General features: G+C 48.5%; 1 protein-coding gene across 7 annotated transcripts; it reads right to left on the bottom strand.

The window, feature by feature from the left end:
- Window positions 1-3,078: 3,078 nt before the first annotated feature.
- Window positions 3,079-19,583, bottom strand: MIGA2 (mitoguardin 2). 7 transcript variants are annotated; one of them, XM_040607705.1, is made up of 16 exons: window positions 19,462-19,582; window positions 18,080-18,322; window positions 17,219-17,429; window positions 16,165-16,277; window positions 13,743-13,860; window positions 13,032-13,171; window positions 11,371-11,485; window positions 11,089-11,189; window positions 10,489-10,604; window positions 9,999-10,071; window positions 9,275-9,361; window positions 8,520-8,618; window positions 8,149-8,283; window positions 7,359-7,412; window positions 6,070-6,186; window positions 3,079-5,443 (listed from the first exon to the last, which is right to left on the bottom strand). In XM_040607705.1, exons 2-16 carry the CDS (start codon window positions 18,173-18,175, stop codon window positions 5,243-5,245), a joined length of 1,776 nt encoding a protein of 591 aa, XP_040463639.1. In that variant the 5' UTR covers window positions 18,176-18,322; window positions 19,462-19,582; the 3' UTR covers window positions 3,079-5,242. The 7 variants fall into 7 exon arrangements, with proteins under 7 accessions (XP_040463639.1, XP_040463638.1, XP_040463637.1 ...); XM_040607704.1 differs by having other exon boundaries at window positions 11,371-11,488; XM_040607703.1 differs by having other exon boundaries at window positions 11,371-11,488; window positions 17,201-17,429.
- Window positions 19,584-19,717: the final 134 nt, after the last annotated feature.

The raw sequence follows: 19,717 nt of genomic DNA on the forward strand, positions 1-19,717 counted from the left end.
ATGGGCGGCGTGACCCAAAAAAACCTCGTAGAATGCAAATACGCCTTCAGGCCAAGCCACTACGGTTAACTCTTTTAAAAAATAAAACGCACAGAAAAATAAATACACAAGAGCAGCGCAAGAAGCAATAAACATAAACAGGGGGTTGCCTTTAATCTTTATATGCCAGAAAAGCACAGGGACTAGGATTTCTGTCCCTTAAAACGTTAAGGTAAGATTGCAGAACAGGGAGAGAGCTCCTTTCCCTGCAGTTGTAATACACCTGTTTTCAGATAGCACTTATGATTATGTCCCATTAATTTCAAGTGGCTCTTCAAAACTGACACTCTTCCTGGCATTGCAAGAAGAAAAATACCATTAAAGTCTCATTATTTGGAAAGAAAGAGCAAATATTTATTGCAGAAGTTCAATTCGCTGCAGAAGACTGCTATAAGGTAGCTTGAGTGATTTACTGCTTTCATTATTCAAGTTAAATAAATCTCCTCCTTTCCAAGCTATTGAATGCAGAGTTATGCTGGCAGACTGGGTTACATTTGATCTATGTACCATGACAAGTACTGAAAATTGTGGGCTTCATTGCTATATTCACCCACTCCTTCCTGCACATAAGAAAAAAGTGTCAATACACGGAGCAGCCTTTGCTCTGCTCCTTCAGCGTAAGAAAGCACAAAGCAGCTCTGGAGATGTAAGGAGTATACAGTCTGACACCATGGAAACTAAGATAAATTCCTTTTCACTCCTTCAACCAGCGTTCAGGGTGTGGCACGAGACAAAAATTTTCCTATTCCTGAACACTTTTTTTGCATATATCATAGTTCATGACAGCCTTGCATTAATGCTAATTGAGGTTTGTTTTTTAAGCGTACGGATGAAATCTTAATCACTGTGGAAACAAACAGCCTATCTGATTCAGTCTGGTTTCTGTATCATTTGAAAAATGAAAGTATTTAAGCACAATGTAATTGCTTCAGAAGAATGAGAAGATGAGTTTCCTGCATTGCTCAGCAGATGGGCATCTCTGATAGCAACCCACAGCCTGTACCCTGGGTTTCTTTCACATGGCTTGGGGAGGCTGGTAAATCTGCTATAAGAACTTGGACAACGTTTAAGAGATTCTGCTCCTCACTGGGACTGCTGTTACCAGTTTATCGCAGCCTGCTAGCCTCCCCACACCACACCCAAACACAATCACACCACCACAGAAAAAGAGAAACCTGAAAAATGAAACCCCACAGTTTTCAACCACGCTCAAAGTGCAATGAGTTGTCTTGTTTATTTTATAGCCCGCTTAATCTACAGACATGTTTTCAGTGGAATCAGGAAGACTCCCCATGCAAACCAAACCCTTAAGTTTACTTGCTGCAAGTTGAGCATTTTGACTCTAGGGAGAGTGAACCTTGTTTTATACCATCACTCTAGCACCAGAGGCGTCACCACAACTGTCACCTAAATCAGAAACCAAAGACTGAGATTCTAGCAAGTTTCACCAGGAAATTTAGAAACAAAACCCACAATCGTGAAGGGAAGTTTTATTTGACTTGTAATGCCCACATCCTAAGATTAAAGATTAAAAAAAAAAAAAAAAAAAAGCTGAAAAGAAAAAGAAAGAAGCAAAACAAGAAAAGATTTTTACACCTTTAGGAAACGAAGGAAGAACAGGCACAGGTTTACATTCATTAGTTCCAGATATGGCAGAGGAATGTTGTACTGAAGAGGGGTAAATAAAATCCTGCTTTCCCACCTCCTTGTATGAGACAGCGCAAGTCCTGCTCTTCAAAGCCACACTGATCTCATAGACACAAGGCAGATTTTTCCTTGGGCTTTTTTTTATTATTATTAAGGTATTTGTGCTTTAAAGATCATAAAGACTCTCCTAGAGTCATTTGGTGTAGTCTCTGCATACATACTAAAGTACTGAGTATGTACTGTAACCACTGGTGAAGCCTGTTAACAACCTCCACATGAAAACTGAAAGTCATGCATATTGGAAATTCTGTTTAAGCATCAGAAACTATTGAAGGATTTTATTTCGTAGCTGCTAAGCTACTTTAAATCCCCATCAGCATTAAAAATCTTGCAAGTGTCAGCCCAGAATGATTTAACCTCTTGAGAATAAGGGTTCATTATAAAAAAGGCAAATAATCTTGTCTCTAGAGGTTCTACCCAAATACCTATCTCATCTGCTACTAATACTGACGAATTTCCTTTGCTAAACACGATATGCTGGGGAAGGAAGGACCCGCTAGCCATCTCTTACGAAGCCAGAGGGCAGGCGGTTGTTCCCTCAAAACCTTTTACTCTACCTGGCAAAACAGAGGAGTACGAGGGGGCTGCCTTTTGGGCCAAGCCCTGCTCCGGATGAGGTCGGTGGGAGCAGCCCGAGCCCCTGCCCAGGTTTGCGCCCAGAGGAGCCGAATGCGGCGTGTCACCGACTGGCACCCCTCTGGTCAGGGAGAGCTGCTTCTGCAAGACCAGCTCCTCCCGACCCACTGCTCTGAAGTGTCAGAGGCCGCACACACGACTGCCCTTCCTCTCAGCTACACTGGGGTTGGTGAGGGAGAAAGAGCAGCCAGGAAATAGCCAGAGGGGGCACGTAGAGAAGTTTAACATCCTCTCCAGTAAAAAGAAAGTCAGTTTGTCTCAGCAGACATCCTCAGCTTGTGCAGGAGCGAGTTAGTGTTGGTGGACGGAGGGGAAGAACTCGACGTTCAATAAGGTGCGGATGTTCTCAAGGAAGATTCCTCTTTACCTTCACTGGGAAGGCAGCACGCCCTATTTGCAGTAAGGGCTAAGGAAAAGCGTAAAGCTGTAATAAGACTGTCTTTCTTCCATTTGATTGATTAGGAATTTACAATTTCTTAGCTTAAGAAGCTACAGTGCAAGTTTGTGTTCGCTTCATGGGGACCCCGTTTCAGTATCCTCTCCCACAAGCATGCAAAAAGGCCTAAGTCGGCAGCCAGTGTTCTGTCTTGTACACGAAGCAGGCAGGCTGCCCCAAACACTGAGGCCAAAAGACACTCAAAGTAGTAAATAAATACGAATAAAACAACGCTAAAAATGAGAAATTAACAGCATCGATTGTTTAGAATTACAATCCATATTATTACATTAATCTTCACATTTTAGCATCTTTTTAACCACTGTACAAAGCTGCTGAAATTACTCTTTCTTCTAAACCAGCCAGACAAGAGCACAAAGCACTACAAACATTTGTTTTGGCAAAGTAACTTGCTTTCAGAATCTAACATACTTTTGAATCACAGTTTACTTATAGCAGGTGTGTCGGGCTAATAACAACATCCTCTGTTTCTTCTCTCACTGCATGCTGCCAGGACACCTCAGAGACTTTTCTTAGTTTCAATTGCTGCCTCTTAAATCCTTCCCACAACAGTTTATTTCCTGCGGCCTCACTCGGGCCAGCTGCTCCTCACTTCTGCCTGAGCCCCGTCTTGGTTATTGCACTAAGCTGGTCTTCAGGCTAAGTCACGTCAGTCTGACGTGCTTCGAGCAACAGATGTTACATGCTCTGCACTTAGCCTCTAGCAAGCATCTCAGGAGCATTTATCTACTCCTACATCCTCCTGTTTACTTTTTCCCTGCTTACTTCCTTCCCGCCTCTGTCAGCAGAATCCACATTAGGTATCTGAAGAGGAAGAAAGACATTTGTATTCTCTAAGCCCATGCACTGACTTTCCACTCATATGGAAACTCCCAGATTCTTTCTTTTTTTTTCCCCCCCTTGCAAAACTATGGCTACGTAAGACTTGTGCCTTTTACCTGGAACAGACACGAGGAATAACTAGTCAGTCGGGAGAAAATCAGCAAAGCCCATGTTTTTGTGAAAGTCCTCATTTTCTTCTCCCTGAAGACCTCCTCATTCTGAGGCTGGGACTGAGACGGCAGAAAGCACAGGCTGGACCCTCAGCCTTCACCTGTGGCGCTGCACTCACAGAGGACTCGGCAGATCACCACAAACCTCACACAAAAGCCAGGACTGCCTCAAGTCCAGTGCCCTCCCCTGCTGCTATCCCTGCACTAGTATCCAGCTCTGCACGTGCCCCAGGGCAGCCAGATCCCAGGTGCTGGCTGTGCAGTCAGGATCGCACCATCTGAGAAGAGCCCGTCCCAGCGCTACAAGGTCGTACGTATACGTAAATCTGATCTATACCCCAAATTATGCTGTTTCTTAGGACTGACAGACTATGAAGAGTTGTTTCCTCTCTAGCAGCTTGATCCCAGGCCTCCAGCTATCTGTACACATAACCCCTTTCGCACACCACATCCAGCATCTACACCTCGTACTAACTTGTGCATTATAGGAAAAGGCACCATCCTGTATCGGTTCCCTCTGCTTGTGTACGCCCCACACCTCCTCCCCAGGGAAAACTGATGCCGGCTCATTCTGAAATACAGCAAGGCACTTTGATGGACGTTGAAGAGACTTTGTGCATGCACAGGCAGGTTGCAAATCCACCTCTTCCTCACACTGGCTTGCCTTAGGGGCAGACATAGACCTCAGCAACCTCCTAAGCAGGGATGCTGCAGCACAGAGCCTGTCATCTGGCCTGCAAAGAGCAGCACCACAGTGGGAACAGACCAGCTTCCTTAGAGCTTCAGACTGGTTACAAAAGTCTGAATTTTACTTCAGTGCTTTACACAAGTATATCTTCCTCCCTGGGAAAGAAATCTTTGCCAGTCACATTGCATGCGTTAAAGCACATAAGGTAAAAATCAGCAGTAATTGTCTGCAGAAACACAGCAGAGAAGAACAATGATAAAAATCCCAAAGCAAACAAAGCCTCCTTGAGAAGCTAGGGGTCAAGTGGAGAATTTACCAATGATGTTCCTGCTCCCCCACACAATCGTAAACATCAGGGATTATTTCCCAGAAAACACACAGGCAAAACAGGTATATATATTGCCCTATTCAAGAGAATTGGGCAGAAGTCTGGGCCCAGGCAGTTTGTGGTTTATATGACACATTAAAAATAATAACAATAATAATAATAATAATAATAGTAGAACAGGAAGGTGGAACAAAGAAGAAATTCAAACCATAATCTGGCAAGTGGTCCTGGATCCATCCCAGCAAACACTACTGGCTACAAAAAGCAGAAGGTCCCACCAGGCTGCTGCGTGTTGCGATAGTCTTGCTGCCACCACCGCACATTGCAGGTAGTTTTATCCATCTTTGGGAGGAAAAATGTCCTTGTACAAAACTGTTTTCCTCCCCTGACTGACATCAGATGAGTTCCTTCAGTGGCTCATTTTCACCAGGAAGCATGCCATTCAGCTCAGGGGAGGTCTCGGTGCCCAGGTATCCCAAGAGGATCTCGCTGCGCCGCCGTGACAGCTGCAAAATGTCTTCTGCCAGTGACTGCACTGTTGTGTATCTCACGTTGTCCAAATCAAACATGTCCTTCAGGTATTGTACTATCTGGTGCTGCAAAGACAAAAGGAAAGTTTACAGTAAGACGACCTCCTCCCACCTGCCAATACCAGCTACCCGGATGCAGCAAGGAGAGAACCCCACAAAGAAATCTGCATGTCTGCCATCCAAGAAAAGATCTGCTTCGGGATGGGTGTTACTTTTGTGGCTAGATGCCCTCATGCCTCTGTAACGGGACAGCAGAGCTCCTGAAGTCAGGAAAGCAATGCTGATGGCCATGGCAATATCCATGAAAACATCAATGAATGCCATCACAGCTTCTCGTGATATTATCTATAAGAACAAGAGGATTTAGGCTTTAAAATCAAATATGTAACTTGTAAGACCCCACGTACTCTCAGACAAGATATTCTTTCAGCATATGCACCTGTAATCTTTTCCAGGACTGATGGTATAAATTGGTCGCATCACACATTTTTTACCAGCTATGGTAAACTGTGTTGGGAATTCTTATCAATCACAATTCAGCAATCTGCATCTCAAACCCCTGTGATTTTTAGAAAGATTTTGTACAGAGCCGAGTTTCTTAGTGCCGCATTAGCCATCAGAAGCACACATCTGCAGTTTTAAGCCAGAAGACAGGAGGTCCACACAGATTAGGTACAGAAAAGCCATCTTACCTTGAAGAAACTGCAGACTTCAGATAATTGCTGCTTGGGCCCCAGAAAACCAAAGGCTAGAACAGGACTGACATGCTCCGATACGGAGTAGAAATGAGAGATAAAGCCATCTGGTACCTGCCACAGGGAAGGGAAGAATTGGTTGGTCTTTACTTTCAGACAGAATTAGCAGCTTATTCTGTATCAGCTACCAAATTCCCTGCCAGAAAGCACCGTGCTTCTGGCACTGAAGTTTAGAGCTACTTTAAGAACACCTCTTCCTGCAGAATTGCATTTATCGTTCAGAGCCCCTGAAGGATGACTAGAGCTTTCTATCCTCATGTTTCTAAACTGCTATTTCAGGAAGAAAATAAATTAAAAAAAAATAAAAGGCAACCATCGAGCAGTCTTTATAGGCTCTGCTTATAATCTCCCGACTGAGCCAGGAAAGGGCATGCAAATATCCAAGACAGAGCTACTGCATGACAGCACCAATACAGCTTCCACCACTCTCATTTCTCTTTGCACCACCTCGAGAGGCAAACCCTGTCATACCAGCTGGCTGCGGGACAGGAGCAGAAAACTCGCCAGAGGCCACAGACCCTGTGGCAGAACAGGGCTGGTAAAGGTGCAGCTTCCTGTTCCCCAGGTCCATGAACTCATCTGCTGTGATACTTTAGAAATACTAGCCACAGATTTAAGGGAAATGGACCAAGTAATAGCAGGGGTCCTCAAACTTTTTAACCAGGGGGCCGGCACGGATGAAGTGGCAGGCAGTCATCTGCGGCTGCTTGGTTTCCCCCCCAACCCCCAGCGGGGGAGGGGCAGGGGGGGTCTGTAAATACCAGGGGCCGGATTGAGGACCCTGGGGGGCCGTATCCTGCCCGCAGGCCATAGTTTGAGGACCCCTGTAATAGTGGGTCAGCAATCGGCGCTGGGAAGCAGAGAAATGTGTGAGCCACTCATTGCACTGCCAGCAGGGAAACTACAGTTCAGGAGCAGCCCCTTGCTGCTCGCTGTCTGTGAGCGTTCCTACGGTACTGCAAGCAGAGAGGGAATACCAGACAGGTAACGTTGTCGTTTGAATCCTCACATCAAGAAAAAAGGAGAACAAACTCAGACCGGTTCAGTAAAATACTGGCATGGCACTGGAGCAATGACAGCAGGACCCCAGTGCTCTAAAGCATCACGAAGAATGTGATTCATTTCAGTCTTACACCACCTAGGTTTTGTATTTTGTCAAGATCTAGGCATCAGCTTTTCAGCTTCAAATACATCAGATTCTCTCCCTTTTAATTAATTTTGCTTACCATCAGAAGCCTCCTTTTTGCTTTCAGAACTGACCAGCAAGCAGTTGCTAGAGCCTACAATTAACAGAGAGAGACCATCAGTTACTGCGATTACTTCAAAAAACCTCACAAACCAACCAAAAAATACCCAAACCCAGTTTACCAAGACATTGCCACCAAAATATCAAAGCAGCGGGCCTTTTGTGCCAGCAACTCTAAAATTAGTGACAAAATCAAAGCGAACTGGAAGCAGATTAGCCATTCCAGATCCATTCCAGAAAAGCTGGTGTTTTTGAAGATTGCTAGTATGATCTGGCACAGTTGCCAAACACCCCAGAATGCAGACTCTAAGCAGACCACTGTTAGAAGGTGCCTCCCAACCATCTTCTTCTCAGTCTATGAAACTTAACAGTCTTAAATGTGCAGCTGGGGACCAGGACTAGAGGAAAGCACTGCTACTTTAGCCTCGGTGTCTGCTGAGGTACCACCAGAATGAACGGCTAGGTGCAGCAACGCACACATGTTTTTCCCCTACATTTTGATCCTCTTACTATCACTCACTAAATGAATGTCATCTTTTAACATTTGCATGGCATCACTGATAAAGGTTGCTAGGGAAATAATTCTACTGAAGCCAGCCAGATGCCTCCAAAATAAGCAAAGCTTTTCTGTAAACAATTTACATGTAACCAGAAGATTGCTGTTTAGAGCTTCAGAAAGTGTGGTATTTCTAAAGAGAAAATTCAGCTCAGCCCAGACGCCTGAGGCTATTCTCTCTCCTAGCCTCGGCACTGTGATCTCGCACACGCACCGTCTCCTTGAAGCTGTCGGAGAGCCAGCGGTTGCGTAGCACAGCTAGCACGGAGGAGGGTGGGTTCTCCAGATCCTCAAAAGCATCCATGAGGATGAAGTCCAGCACAATATCAAAGAAACTCATGCACACCACCTGTCAGAAAGCAGACCAGTCTGTAAAGGGAACAGGTTTTTTTTTAAAAAAAAAAAAAAACAACAAAAAAAAAGCCATGGACTTTACTCTTTTGGTTTGAAGCAACAAAATGTAACTAGCTGAAGTACGCAATGTAATAGTATTTCAGTGGCAGTTCTTTCACTCCTGGGCCATTCCTACATATCCATTATCCTCCAACTCCTCTGCAACTTTGTGGAGATAATGTCTTTACCAACCCCTCTTCCCTCCAGCTCCTGCTGAGTGGTCGGCCAGGTCTCCTGCTTCAGTGCATAATGCAGCATCTCCTCGTAGCTTTCCAGAAAAGCTTTGGGATTCTGGGAGGGCAGAGAAACAAAACACTTCAGGAGGTACAACAGCTGTGGGCACATTTCACTAAAGTTTGACTGCTCTATTTTGAGCTAACATCAACATCAATGCATGTGACTGGGTGAAGTTTTTAGCCAAAACACTCTGTGCAGAGACAATTTATTTCTGGGAGATATGGATCACCCTAGGCTCAGCTGTGACTCAAAGCACCTACATCAGCCACTTCCTTGAAGAAAGTGGAGCAGAGACACCCGTACACACAGTAAGCCACTGAGGGTCTAATGCTGTGCGAGCAACAATCTCCATCTAGTCATTGGTCATCCCCTGATTAAGTCAGTGATCTGAGAACTGATGCAAAGGTTTAATTACCCTTTCCCTTTCCTACATTCCTTGAGATGATGCTGTCACTGATGCACAGCCTGTACCCTCTGTTTGCTCCCATGAAGCACAGCATCAAAACTGTGGACGGGAGATGCACAGAGAGGCTTTCAAGAGAATCTGGTTAAGCAAGATTAAAAACACAAGTGGTTTATTTCTCACAATAGTCACCAGCACACAGATGCAGTTTTCTTCTTCCAACACACTGGACAAACTCTGGGTCAGGATGGAGGAACAAGTGTCCCTGTACTCAAGACACAGCTTAGTTGTTATATAAACTTCCTACCTTTTCAGCCTTTGTCATCAGTCCTATCACCATTTGCTTCCCAACCTCCCCAAAAAACAGTTGATTGCTTTCATCCTCCAGCAGCTCCTGCAAAGGGAACACAAGAAGTCTCCTGTGAGTGCCTACGCCCACACAAATTCTGACTTGGGAGAAAAAAAGGACAAGACACAAAGCACTGCAATGCTGCATACACCAGTATCATTAACCGTCAATAAGCTGGAGTCTAGAAACAAAACTTGTGTCTCCAGGAAGCAAGTTCAAAATCAGGCTGAAAGACTGGAAGTGACAAGAATGGAGCCACAGGCTGGGAGTGGGGCCAGGGCACAAAAGCTGCTGTTCAGGCTCTAGACTCACATTGCCAGGAAAAGGACTGTGGTAAGGAGAAGGAAAACTTGCTCCCCTATCTCAGAGGTTTGACTCCAGCCTTAAGTGGGAGTACCAGCTTCTGGGCAGCTCTGAAATTTCTAAACTTTAACTTCCCTGAACTAAACCAGCATCAGCAGCCATGGAACCACCACCCAAGCTGGGCACAGGGACCAGGGGATCTACTTCCTCTCCTAATCAAATTGATCAGGATGGGATTACAGAGTTAAGCAAGGGGAGCTTGGGCTGCTGCTGCTTTTACTTGCTCTAGAGAGGCTGAGACTTCTCTGTGCTGGCGGAGGAGAATGTGCCGCTGGCAGCAAAGTACCGCAGGAGCCCAAGAGCCTCGAGCTGCTCTCACCTGGAAGGCCTGCCTGATGCAATGCAGCTTCGCAAGGAAATCCTGGTCGCTGTAGCAGCCAAGAAGCTCTGTCCTAGAGGGAAAGGGGAAGAACTGAATAAATTTCAGCTCTCCTCATGTCTGTGTTTCTACCAACTATGGTCACCTAAAAAAAGAGAAAAAAAAAAAAATCCCTGTCTGTGCCTAGGAGAAAGTAACAACTGCGTTCCCTTTGCACAGCTCCCTGGGGCACCAGAGCACCTCTGCAAAGGCTGTTACAGCACAGGACTACACCAGCCAGCCTCGGGACAGTCACATTTCCCATTATTAATTTCCCCGGACCATTACCCTTTCTTAACATCCGCGTCCTAAAATATGGGGCTAGTTCCCTGGGAAGTCCAAACCAGCGGGAAGGATGCTAAGAGCTTCCAGCCCCAAAGGGTTATTCTGGTTATAGGGCTGCTCAAAAGAGCCTCGACACAAGGACCCACAACTCCAGCTGGCACTTCACCTCAGTGTCCGGCATGCAACCTTCCCTTCTTTCACTAACTGCAGAGCTTCTTCATATGCTGCTACTGGCTTAGAGAGGTGGAATGGTATGTCCTCAAAGTGGAGAGAGTCAAAGAGCTGTAGAGGTGGCAAGAGACATGGGAAGAACAAAATGATCTTGTTAAATGTTTGCAAATACTCAGAGACTGCACACAAACAAGATATGCCTTCTTCAGCTAGCACCCTTTTGTCAGTGCCCATTATTTCATGCAAAGACATTTCTTTTCCCACAGTTTCAAAGCTGTCTCGGCTCTGAGACAGCTCAATATCCCCTAAAATTTATACAACAAAGCCACACTACATCAGATTTACAGTACTTTCCTAGCTGTTATGGCATGTTTTCTACAGTAGGTAGGAAGATGAGGTGGAAATGCTGGTTGGAAAGGGCTGCACCATGCCCTTAATTAAAAAGCTTTTCTTAATATCCATCATGAACCTCCTAGGTTGGGGTTGTTGCCCCATGTTTCATCATCTTCCTCTACCAAGACGTGTTTGGCTCCACCGCCTTTGTGGCTCCCTTGCAAGCCGCTGGACTGTGACACACAGCTGAAATTTAAGTCACCTCTGCTGCAGAGAAGAAAGACTCTTCGGAAATTGAGCTGTCTTCATCATCTGTCCGAAGCCGCAATGACCCATCCGTCAGTGGAAGCATTAAAGTCTTCTCTGGAGGAGAGGAAGAAGCTCCATGTGTTGGGAGTTTATGGACTACCGTTCCTCTTAGCTCCTGTGCTCACTCTCTCCCCCACCCCCACAAACACCACTTTGTCACTCCAGCTTACAGAAAAGACAAAAAAACTAGACAGGAAACTGGTATTTTAATGCATCTCTAACCCGGCTCCCATACCCAGATCCAGCAGCATGCTGTCTGATGGAAGCGAAGACCCAAACTCTTCCTGGAGGTGGTAGGCTCGGTGCAAGAGGGACTCCAGCTTCTCTGCAAACTCCCTTTTCTGGGACTCCTCCTTGAACATACAGAAATGCCACTCTTAGTTAGCCAGCTGGGCAGAGACAGATCGACAGCACAAATATGGAAGGAAATTTTCAGTAAAATGGGATTTACAGTTTGCAGATTAAACGATTAAAAAAAAAGGAAAAAAAAAAAAAGAGAGAGGACTCATTAATCCTACAATGCAGCTAATAATACAAGGGTAGGGAAGCTTCTACATAGCCTGTTCAAACCCTCTGGCTCTTTAGCTTAACAATTCTTTTCCCCCTGTTAAAAAAGGAAGAAAGAACTTAAGAACTTTAGCCTGCCACCCAGAAAAAATGGTATTTTAATGAGTTACAGATCACTTAATTCTCCTGACTTGTGACTAATTTCAAGAGAGAATCACATCAGAAAACCTGTGTTGAATACAACAGAGTGTCCAGAACTGGACAACAGAGTAAGAGTCCTTGGATTAAGATGCTGGGCACAAGCAAAGTTTTCTATAAGCAGCACAGGAGGATAGGAAAAAAAAAAGTCAGGGAGAAAAATTAGACTTATACAAAATCTTGCCTTCACACCCCTGTGTCTGCGTATCTCACCCAAAAGACAAAAGCATTAACAAGAAGCATGAAATCTATTTTGATAAAGAATCAACTGGTTTTAAGTCAGTTTTAGACATACTGCGGGACTTTCCAAGGAGAAACAACAACATGCAAATCCAGATTTTATTTGTTTAAATATTGCCCAGCACAAAAGACAGATATCCCACATACTCACTACAGCAGGCCCTGTTTATAAACAGCTGGGAGCCCTTTCTGCCAGTGAGAACTCCTGGAGAGCTGGGAGTTTAGCGCCTTTCACAGCCCTGAGCTACAACTGCTCTTTTAAGCTTTGTGGCTGTCACTGAGCCACTCTAGTTCAGATCTCCTCTTATCAGAAGTCTTCCCTGCATAGTCCTCAAGTCCAAGACAGCAGGCATTGTCCCAAAATAGTGGTTTCTGCAGCTGTATATGCTGAACGAGTGACACAAGCCCCTGCCCTTCCAGGGTGAGTGCAAGTGAGCTCAGTGAGCAGGGGCATACTTCACTCCTACTGAGTTACTACTTTGCTTTACTCACTAATATACACAGGCAGCTGGCCTCTGTTTCTCCACCCAGCTTCCTAGGAAGCGATAGCAGCCATGAAGATCTCCACTTTTGAACGTGTTAAGAGTTACAGACAACACTGCCAGGCAAAAAGCTATTTCCTCCTCCCTGGTGCTGCATTCGTTACAGCCTTTTCCTACCGCAGTCTCTGCTACTGGAGGACTTGCATGACAGTGACTGACATGATGCTGGAAGGTGAATAGAAAAGCTGGGGAATGAGGGGGTGAGACTTATTAACAAGAAAAAGAAGAACACCCACTCACGTTGCATAAGGAAGCGGCAGATACAGACAGCTCTTAGACAGAGTCTGGCCCAACTCTGCCCTTAATTTGCTCTTCTTTTAACCTTTTACTTATTACTGCTCCCAGCACCGGGGCTGGCCTTCCAGCATGTTCCCCAGCTGGCAAATGCAAGGAAGAAGTGGGCACTCACCTCTGGGATGCTCTCAGACATGCTCTCTTGCTGTTTCTTGCTGTCCCAGGGCACGGGGGTGCTGGTACTAGCACTGTCCCTCTGCCTGATGGTCAGTGCCTGCTCCCACTTCTGCAGGGCCTCCTCAAACAGCTCCATGCCTGGCAATGCAAACAAATACAAGCTGTGAGAGTCCCAGGCCACTTAGAAGCAAAGCGACACAGCACGAGTCCTTCCTCACTCAGATAACCCACCAAAGAAGGAAGCCTCTCTCCAACTGCTAAGAAATAATACTTTCTTATATGAATGAATATGTAATATACATAAAAAACATTAATATATAAACTAATAGGTAATGTAATATTTCTTTCCCTTTTAAATATGGTTTAATTTGGATTAGAAGTTACTGAGAACCTCCCCAAGCTGGTTGAAACGTCAGCCGTGTTACTTCCAAAATACTATTCTCTGCACAAGGTGAGCCTGCTGGTCAAAGAACAGTATTTTGGAAGTAAATCATTCACTGAGAAAACAGAGAAATGTTTCTTCAGGAGAAGATGGGATTTTTATAACTAACAAGTGACCGAGTTTTAAGTTGAGCACGGGAGAGAGCTTCCTGTTAGAGCTCTACACTGACCCACTGATGCTCTATCTCAATTTACACCCCCTTTTTGCTCTCTCAATGATAAACTGTGCCCCCCTCCCCTGGGCAATGTTCCTCCCGTGCTTGTTTACCTTGAACATAAAGGCTTTCTGCACTGGAATCAGCAATGGCTCCAGCATCTCCCATTGCCTGGGCCTCCCACACCCCTGCCGACGCTGGTGTTGGGCTTGAGGAGTTGACTGCTACCATCTGCAGGAAGGGAGCAAAGCAGCAAATGCCTTTTGAATTCTCTCCAAGGGCAGCAATGCCAAGACCACACAAACACCATCACCAGTTACATTTCAACAATAAGCCACTTCCCGGAACCGGTACTCCCGCACCTGGGAAGGGGAAGGTCTCCAGGGTTACCGGCTCCCTCCCGCTTGGGTTCACACTACACTGTTAACTGCCAAGAGCCACAGCGCTGAGAGGGAAGGCAAGGTGACAAGTCCTCCCCTCCTCCACCCCACACCGCAGCGTCACCTTTGAGAGCACAGAAAGTTGTGTGGGAAATATCTTCCCAACCAATTTACACCGAAGCTTTGTTAGGAAACGGCAAGCTGTACAATGGTGAGCACTGGCAGGGGAGCACGGATGGAGGCGACAGCCCAAGAAAGCTCCAAAGTAACCTCTACAAAAGCACAAGGATTTTGATAGAAAGTTCACGTCAGCCCCAGCTGTCCACACAAAACCACCAAGACAGAGGGGAGCGACCACAGTCCAAACAAAGGAACAGATTACCAGCAAAAATACAGCCGAGGGCTTTGGCCAGGGGGATCCTTGCTCTTCTCTTTGTAACCAAACCTTCTCCTGGGAGGGCTGAGCACTATGATCCGCACAGCAAACCCAGCTTTCTGCAATTTCACACTAGTGCATAAATGTTTTCTAAAGTCTGACCCAGTAAAGCGCTGGGCTCAAACACTATCAATGACCAGTGTTTCCACACGGCTTAGAGAAAGATGACCAAATGTGAGCATGATAGCAGAAAAAAGCTACAGTAATCATCTGACAGATGAATTCTTGCCCTGCCTCCATTGATTAATGTCTGTGGGGTGTTAATAGATCACCTTGAGATCCAGAACTGCAGATCAGTGCACTGCTGCTGACTTATTTACTGGATGGCAAAGAAGAGCCCCAGAAAGCAGCAGAGCACGCCGGCAGAAGCTGCAGCTGTGCAAAGGATGAGCTGTTTTTCCATCGAGTAACGTGAAAGCAATGAGTACAGCATCACAGATGATCAGCTCCCACACAATGAAGGGGGTACGGGAACAGACCCCACCCATGCACCAGCAGTGGAGAAAAGAATTTAGTTTTTTGTCTAAAGAGAAACAGACTTTAGCAACACAAAACCCAGACGGCATCTGTGGGAAGGGAGAAGGCACACAGGAGTTAAAGGGACGCGAGAGTGGCTGCAGGGGGAGGGAGGCCAGAGCTGGGCACAGCTCAGCCCTCTCACTGACCCATGCCCTCGCATCCCAGTTACCCCAGGGGAGTGATACTGGTGCAGGCTGCACGCCCAGCGCCGTGCCGGCACTGCCGCCTGCTGGAGACACACTTTGGCCGGCACAGGTTTTTGGCAACTTTCTGGTGGTTTAGCTGTACAGGACAAGCCAAAACACAGCAATGCCTGTGCGTACTGTAAGGTGCTGGTGGCCGACAGCTCCCTTCGGGGGGGTGATTTTCCCCTCTTCTTGCCCCAGCACGGCTGACCAGCCACCGAGCCCAGGTGGGTGATGCCAAGAGGGTGTTTTGCAGCAAGGTGCTGTTCACCAAGCTCCTGTGCCACCTACTGCTCCACCAGCAGCACGTGAGGCTTTGAGCAACAGGGATGTAAAAGAAGTCTTGAAGCCACAAAAGCAGCCCAGTGCTTCTGCGTTTGGTCTCACAAGAGGCGGATAAAAGCAGTGATGACTTCTGCTGCTGGTTAAGCCTGAATTACCTGTATTTACAGGCTGCTTTTGGCTTTGGAGGAAGTAGAATGGCTAGGCCATGTTCTCAAACTGCACTGTTTCCTGAGCAGAGCGACCAGGTTTGGGTAGTTAATGTGCTTTTAACAACCTAGGAGCAGCCCCAGCACAAGATGGTTGTACTGGCACCGGGGCTGCTGGGCCACCCAAAGCCCTACCACGGAGGGAAGCAAGCAAGCTCCCCGTTACTGTGAGACCCAGCAACAACCAGCCTCGCTCCTTGAGGGGGTCGCAGAGAGCCCTGAGGAATCACAGCCACGTCCCACACACAAGTACCTCCTGCAGCCCCTTGCTGGCCAAAGTGGGATGTACCCTGGGGCTCATGGCCACTGGAAAATGCCGCTCTGATTTCACACAGGCAACTCCAGTCACGGTAAGGTTAATAACCGAACACACCCTACAATTATGCTGTAACCTGTTCTGCTCCAAAAGCTCTGGCATTATCCATTGGGCAGCATAAGCCCAAGGACCTGGTGATCTTGTTACAGGTAAGTGCACTCACATCCCCCAGCCCTGCTTCTCCCAGCCCAGCTGAGAAGGTCCTTACCGAGCCGAGGCTGTGGGAGGAACTGGAATGTTTGCTGGGCTCGATGGAGGAAATCCCACTGAGCGTGTCATTGCTTTTGCTGCCAGGACTCTGGACTCTCTTGCTGGAGTATCCTGCAGTTGGGAAGGTCATACAAAAACAGGATTTTAGGCCCAGTTCACTGCAGCTGTGAATAGGGAGGAGAAGGTCACCCTGTCAAGTGTGATGGCAAATGGGCAAAGCAGCATCCAATACTGAGACACAAGTCACAGATCTGCTGTATGCTCTCTTTTGCTCCGAGACGCTAAGGAAGCTGGTATCAGTGGGGACCTGAGACTGAGGAATGAATATTTATCCACCACTCATGGATGGCAGGAGGAAAGTGAAAAGCATCAAGAAGAAACTCCTCCAGCTTCCCTCAGGCCAAGCAGAGCACAGACATCACTCCCTTGGTTATTATTAAAAACACTTAAAAGATTTTCATACGTTTCACAAAACAAATGCTTAATCCCTAGAATGCTTTGCTGAGGACCTGGGTCACTCTTACCCCAAAAAGCAATACAACCAGATGAAGAAGCTGCCCAAGGTGCAGGAGCCACCGCAGAGCTGGATGGACACTCCCAAGTCGCCAGCCTGGCCCAGGCCAGCCTCTCCCGACAGCCCAAGCTCACCGACGTGGCTGTACACGGGACCCCTGGGTCAGGCACCATATCGGCATTGCCAAGATCAATACGCAACCAGGTCACTGTGTGCCCCGGGTCATTATCGTCAGGGGATAACAGGTCCACAGTCCTTCTGTAGGAAGGGGAAAGGGCACTGCAAACCTTATGTGAAAACCTCAGTGTCAGTTTTTTCTCGCAAGGGCTTTGAGCTCAGGGTCTCTCCCTTCCCTCCGCTAACCCTGTGTTCATGGCAGCCTGCTTCAGGCTTCTAATTTCATTCTGCATCAACGCACCACACAAACGGCATTGCTTTCCTCTCCCCTCAGCTGTCAGGAACTTCCCCTCGTTCCCTGTACACCCTCTTTGCTCCCTCACAAAAGGCTTTTGGGACTTTCCTTTTTTGCAAGGCCAACCTTTCTTCACAGAAGAGACCCTCCTGGTTGGCAAGATGGGCACTGTGATCCCTCCAGGCTTAAAGCCACACTTCTCTGGAGCGATCTGCTTCTTTCGACGACGACGACGCTTCAACTGATGAGCTGCAAGAGCCAATGCAACTGTCCCAAGAGCTGTAGCAAACAGCACCTTACGCAGGCCTGGAGAGAGCCGCAGCTGAGAGAAGACAGACTTTAAACACAAAAGATACGGAAGAGCAACAATGAAAAAACAACTCCACCACCCTTTTTTTTTTTAAAAAAAGCAGCCTCAAACAGAAGACACCTTGGCATTTCCCCTCCCACCCACAAAGCTCAGCTCCTTCAGCTCCTGCTACACAACTAGGACTTACCAGCAGAGAAACTGGGGAGCATCATTTTGACAGAACCTGGAGAACTTGGTCTCAATCCTCATTACCAAAACACACTGCAAAATCTGCACACAGCCTGTACCAAATGCAGCCCAGGCTACCCAAGCTCACCTCTAAAACCCTGGTATGTATCTAAGTTGTCACCCCAGGTGCTATATTACTACAAGTGGGAAATAAATTACTCTTCTTTAAAATAACAAGTATTATTTTAGTGCCTTTGATGAAGAACAAGGTTGAACCTGGGTGTTCTCCCAGGGAGGGACGGGGGAAGCCCTTCGCTCCCCTCTCCAAGCCCACCCTGAGCAGTTCTCTTCCACCACCCCAAACTCTCCACGCACTTCTCACAAACCCGTAAACCGCCCAGGCCCCCCAGCATCACCCCATTACACCTCTGTCCCTCACAACTAACACAGGCAACCTCTGAAGAGAAAACCCAAAGAACATGAAGAAAAGCCCTTCCTGTTTCTTGTACCTGCCCGAAAGTTGTGTAAACAAACACAGGGATCTCTGCCACAGTCATTGCCAAGGCCTGGATGATGGACATTCCCTCTGTCCTTCTAAATGCCATATCTGCACAAGGATCTCGGCACCTCTGGAAGCCACGATGGGGAAGGGCACTTGCAGATGCTGTGTGAGCTGCTCACAAAGAAATCCAGCTTTTCTCTGATATCTGGCTCGGAGTCCTGGGGTCAGCTTTCATCCAGCAACCTTCCTCCTGCAGGGAAAGGAGAAAAATCAGGCAAGGGAAGGGAACACACAGCCTGTACCTCCTTGTAGTGCACTTCACAGACCACACACCAGGTCACTCGGAGCAGCAATGTTGCTAGAGCCAAGCGGATCTAAAGCATCTTCTCACCAAGCAGCAATTTTTTTGCTTGCCCGACCAACCACAGGGGCAGATCCCCAGCCTGCTCTACAGTGGCCACATCCTTGGACTCGATCAGCTGCCAGAGATTTCTACACGCACCAGAACTGGCTGCACATGGTCAGAGGGATTTTGTTCGCAGTCCCCGTATAAAAAAAAATTATTGCAAATAACCACGTGTATGCTTTCATTGTCAAAACTCGGCTTTCACACAGTGTTCTGTGCATTGCAGGCCGGCTCAAGAGCTCAAAACTCAAAAGGGTGTTTGCCCCGGGCGCGGCAGGGCTTTGCTGGCCGCGCTGGAGCTGGGGAGGGGGCACGGCTCTGCGGCGGGGCAGAGCTACACCAGAACGGATCGGAACCAGGGCGGGGGGTCGCTTTTTCAGCACCATGAAGTTGCAGAGCCTTCGGCCCCGCACTGATCCGGCTCCGGACCCCGGCGTCCCCCGCAGCCGCCTCCCGACAGGGCCCGAGCGCTACGGGGACGGGGCCGGGCGCTCCCCGCAGGGGGAAACGCGGCGTCCGGGCCAGAGCTGAGACGCGGAGAGCAAAGGGCGAGACACCGCGGGCGCGGGCCCCGCCGGGGGTCACCGGGAGCGGGCCGGCAGCCCAGGCCGCGGGGGCCAGGCTCCCACCCAGGCAGGCCCCGCGCAGGGGGCGCCCCGCACCGGCACTGCGGCGAGCTGCGGCCCCGCGAACGAGGCTCGCCGGGCCCCCCCGCGCTCCGCCAGGCCCCTCGCATCCCCCGGGCCCGCTGCGCCCGCGCACCCTGGGGCACCACCCGCATCCCAGGCGCCCGCAGGCCTCCCGCAGCCCTGCATCCCGGGGCGGGTCCCAGACCCTCTGCGCCCCAGCGAGCCCCCCCCCCCCCGCCCACCGCCAGGCCCAGTTCCACCCGGGGGTCCCCGTTCCCTCCCCCCACCCCCGCCGGCGATGGTGCGGCCTGCCGGGCCCGGCCCCCCGCCAGGAGCGCGGTCGGCACCACTTACCGTGGCGGGGGAGCGCGCGGCCCCGCGCGGCGCCCTCTCCCCGCGCGTCGCGCCATGGCCGCGGAAGGGCAGCGTCTCCTTCCCTCGCGCCGCAGCCTACCCTGCGCGGGGGCGGAGCCCGCCGCCGATCACCGCCCCCTCGGCGCCCCTCTAGCCAATAAGAACGGCGAGCTGCCTGCCGGCGCACCAATCAGAGCGCACCCCCGGGCCTGGGTCGAGGCTGCGGCGGCAAGTGCGGCTGAGCCGCGCGGGGCAG

The sequence above is a fragment of the Falco naumanni genome, chromosome 9 (genome assembly GCF_017639655.2).
Source record: "Falco naumanni isolate bFalNau1 chromosome 9, bFalNau1.pat, whole genome shotgun sequence".
Lineage (NCBI taxonomy): Eukaryota > Metazoa > Chordata > Aves > Falconiformes > Falconidae > Falco > Falco naumanni.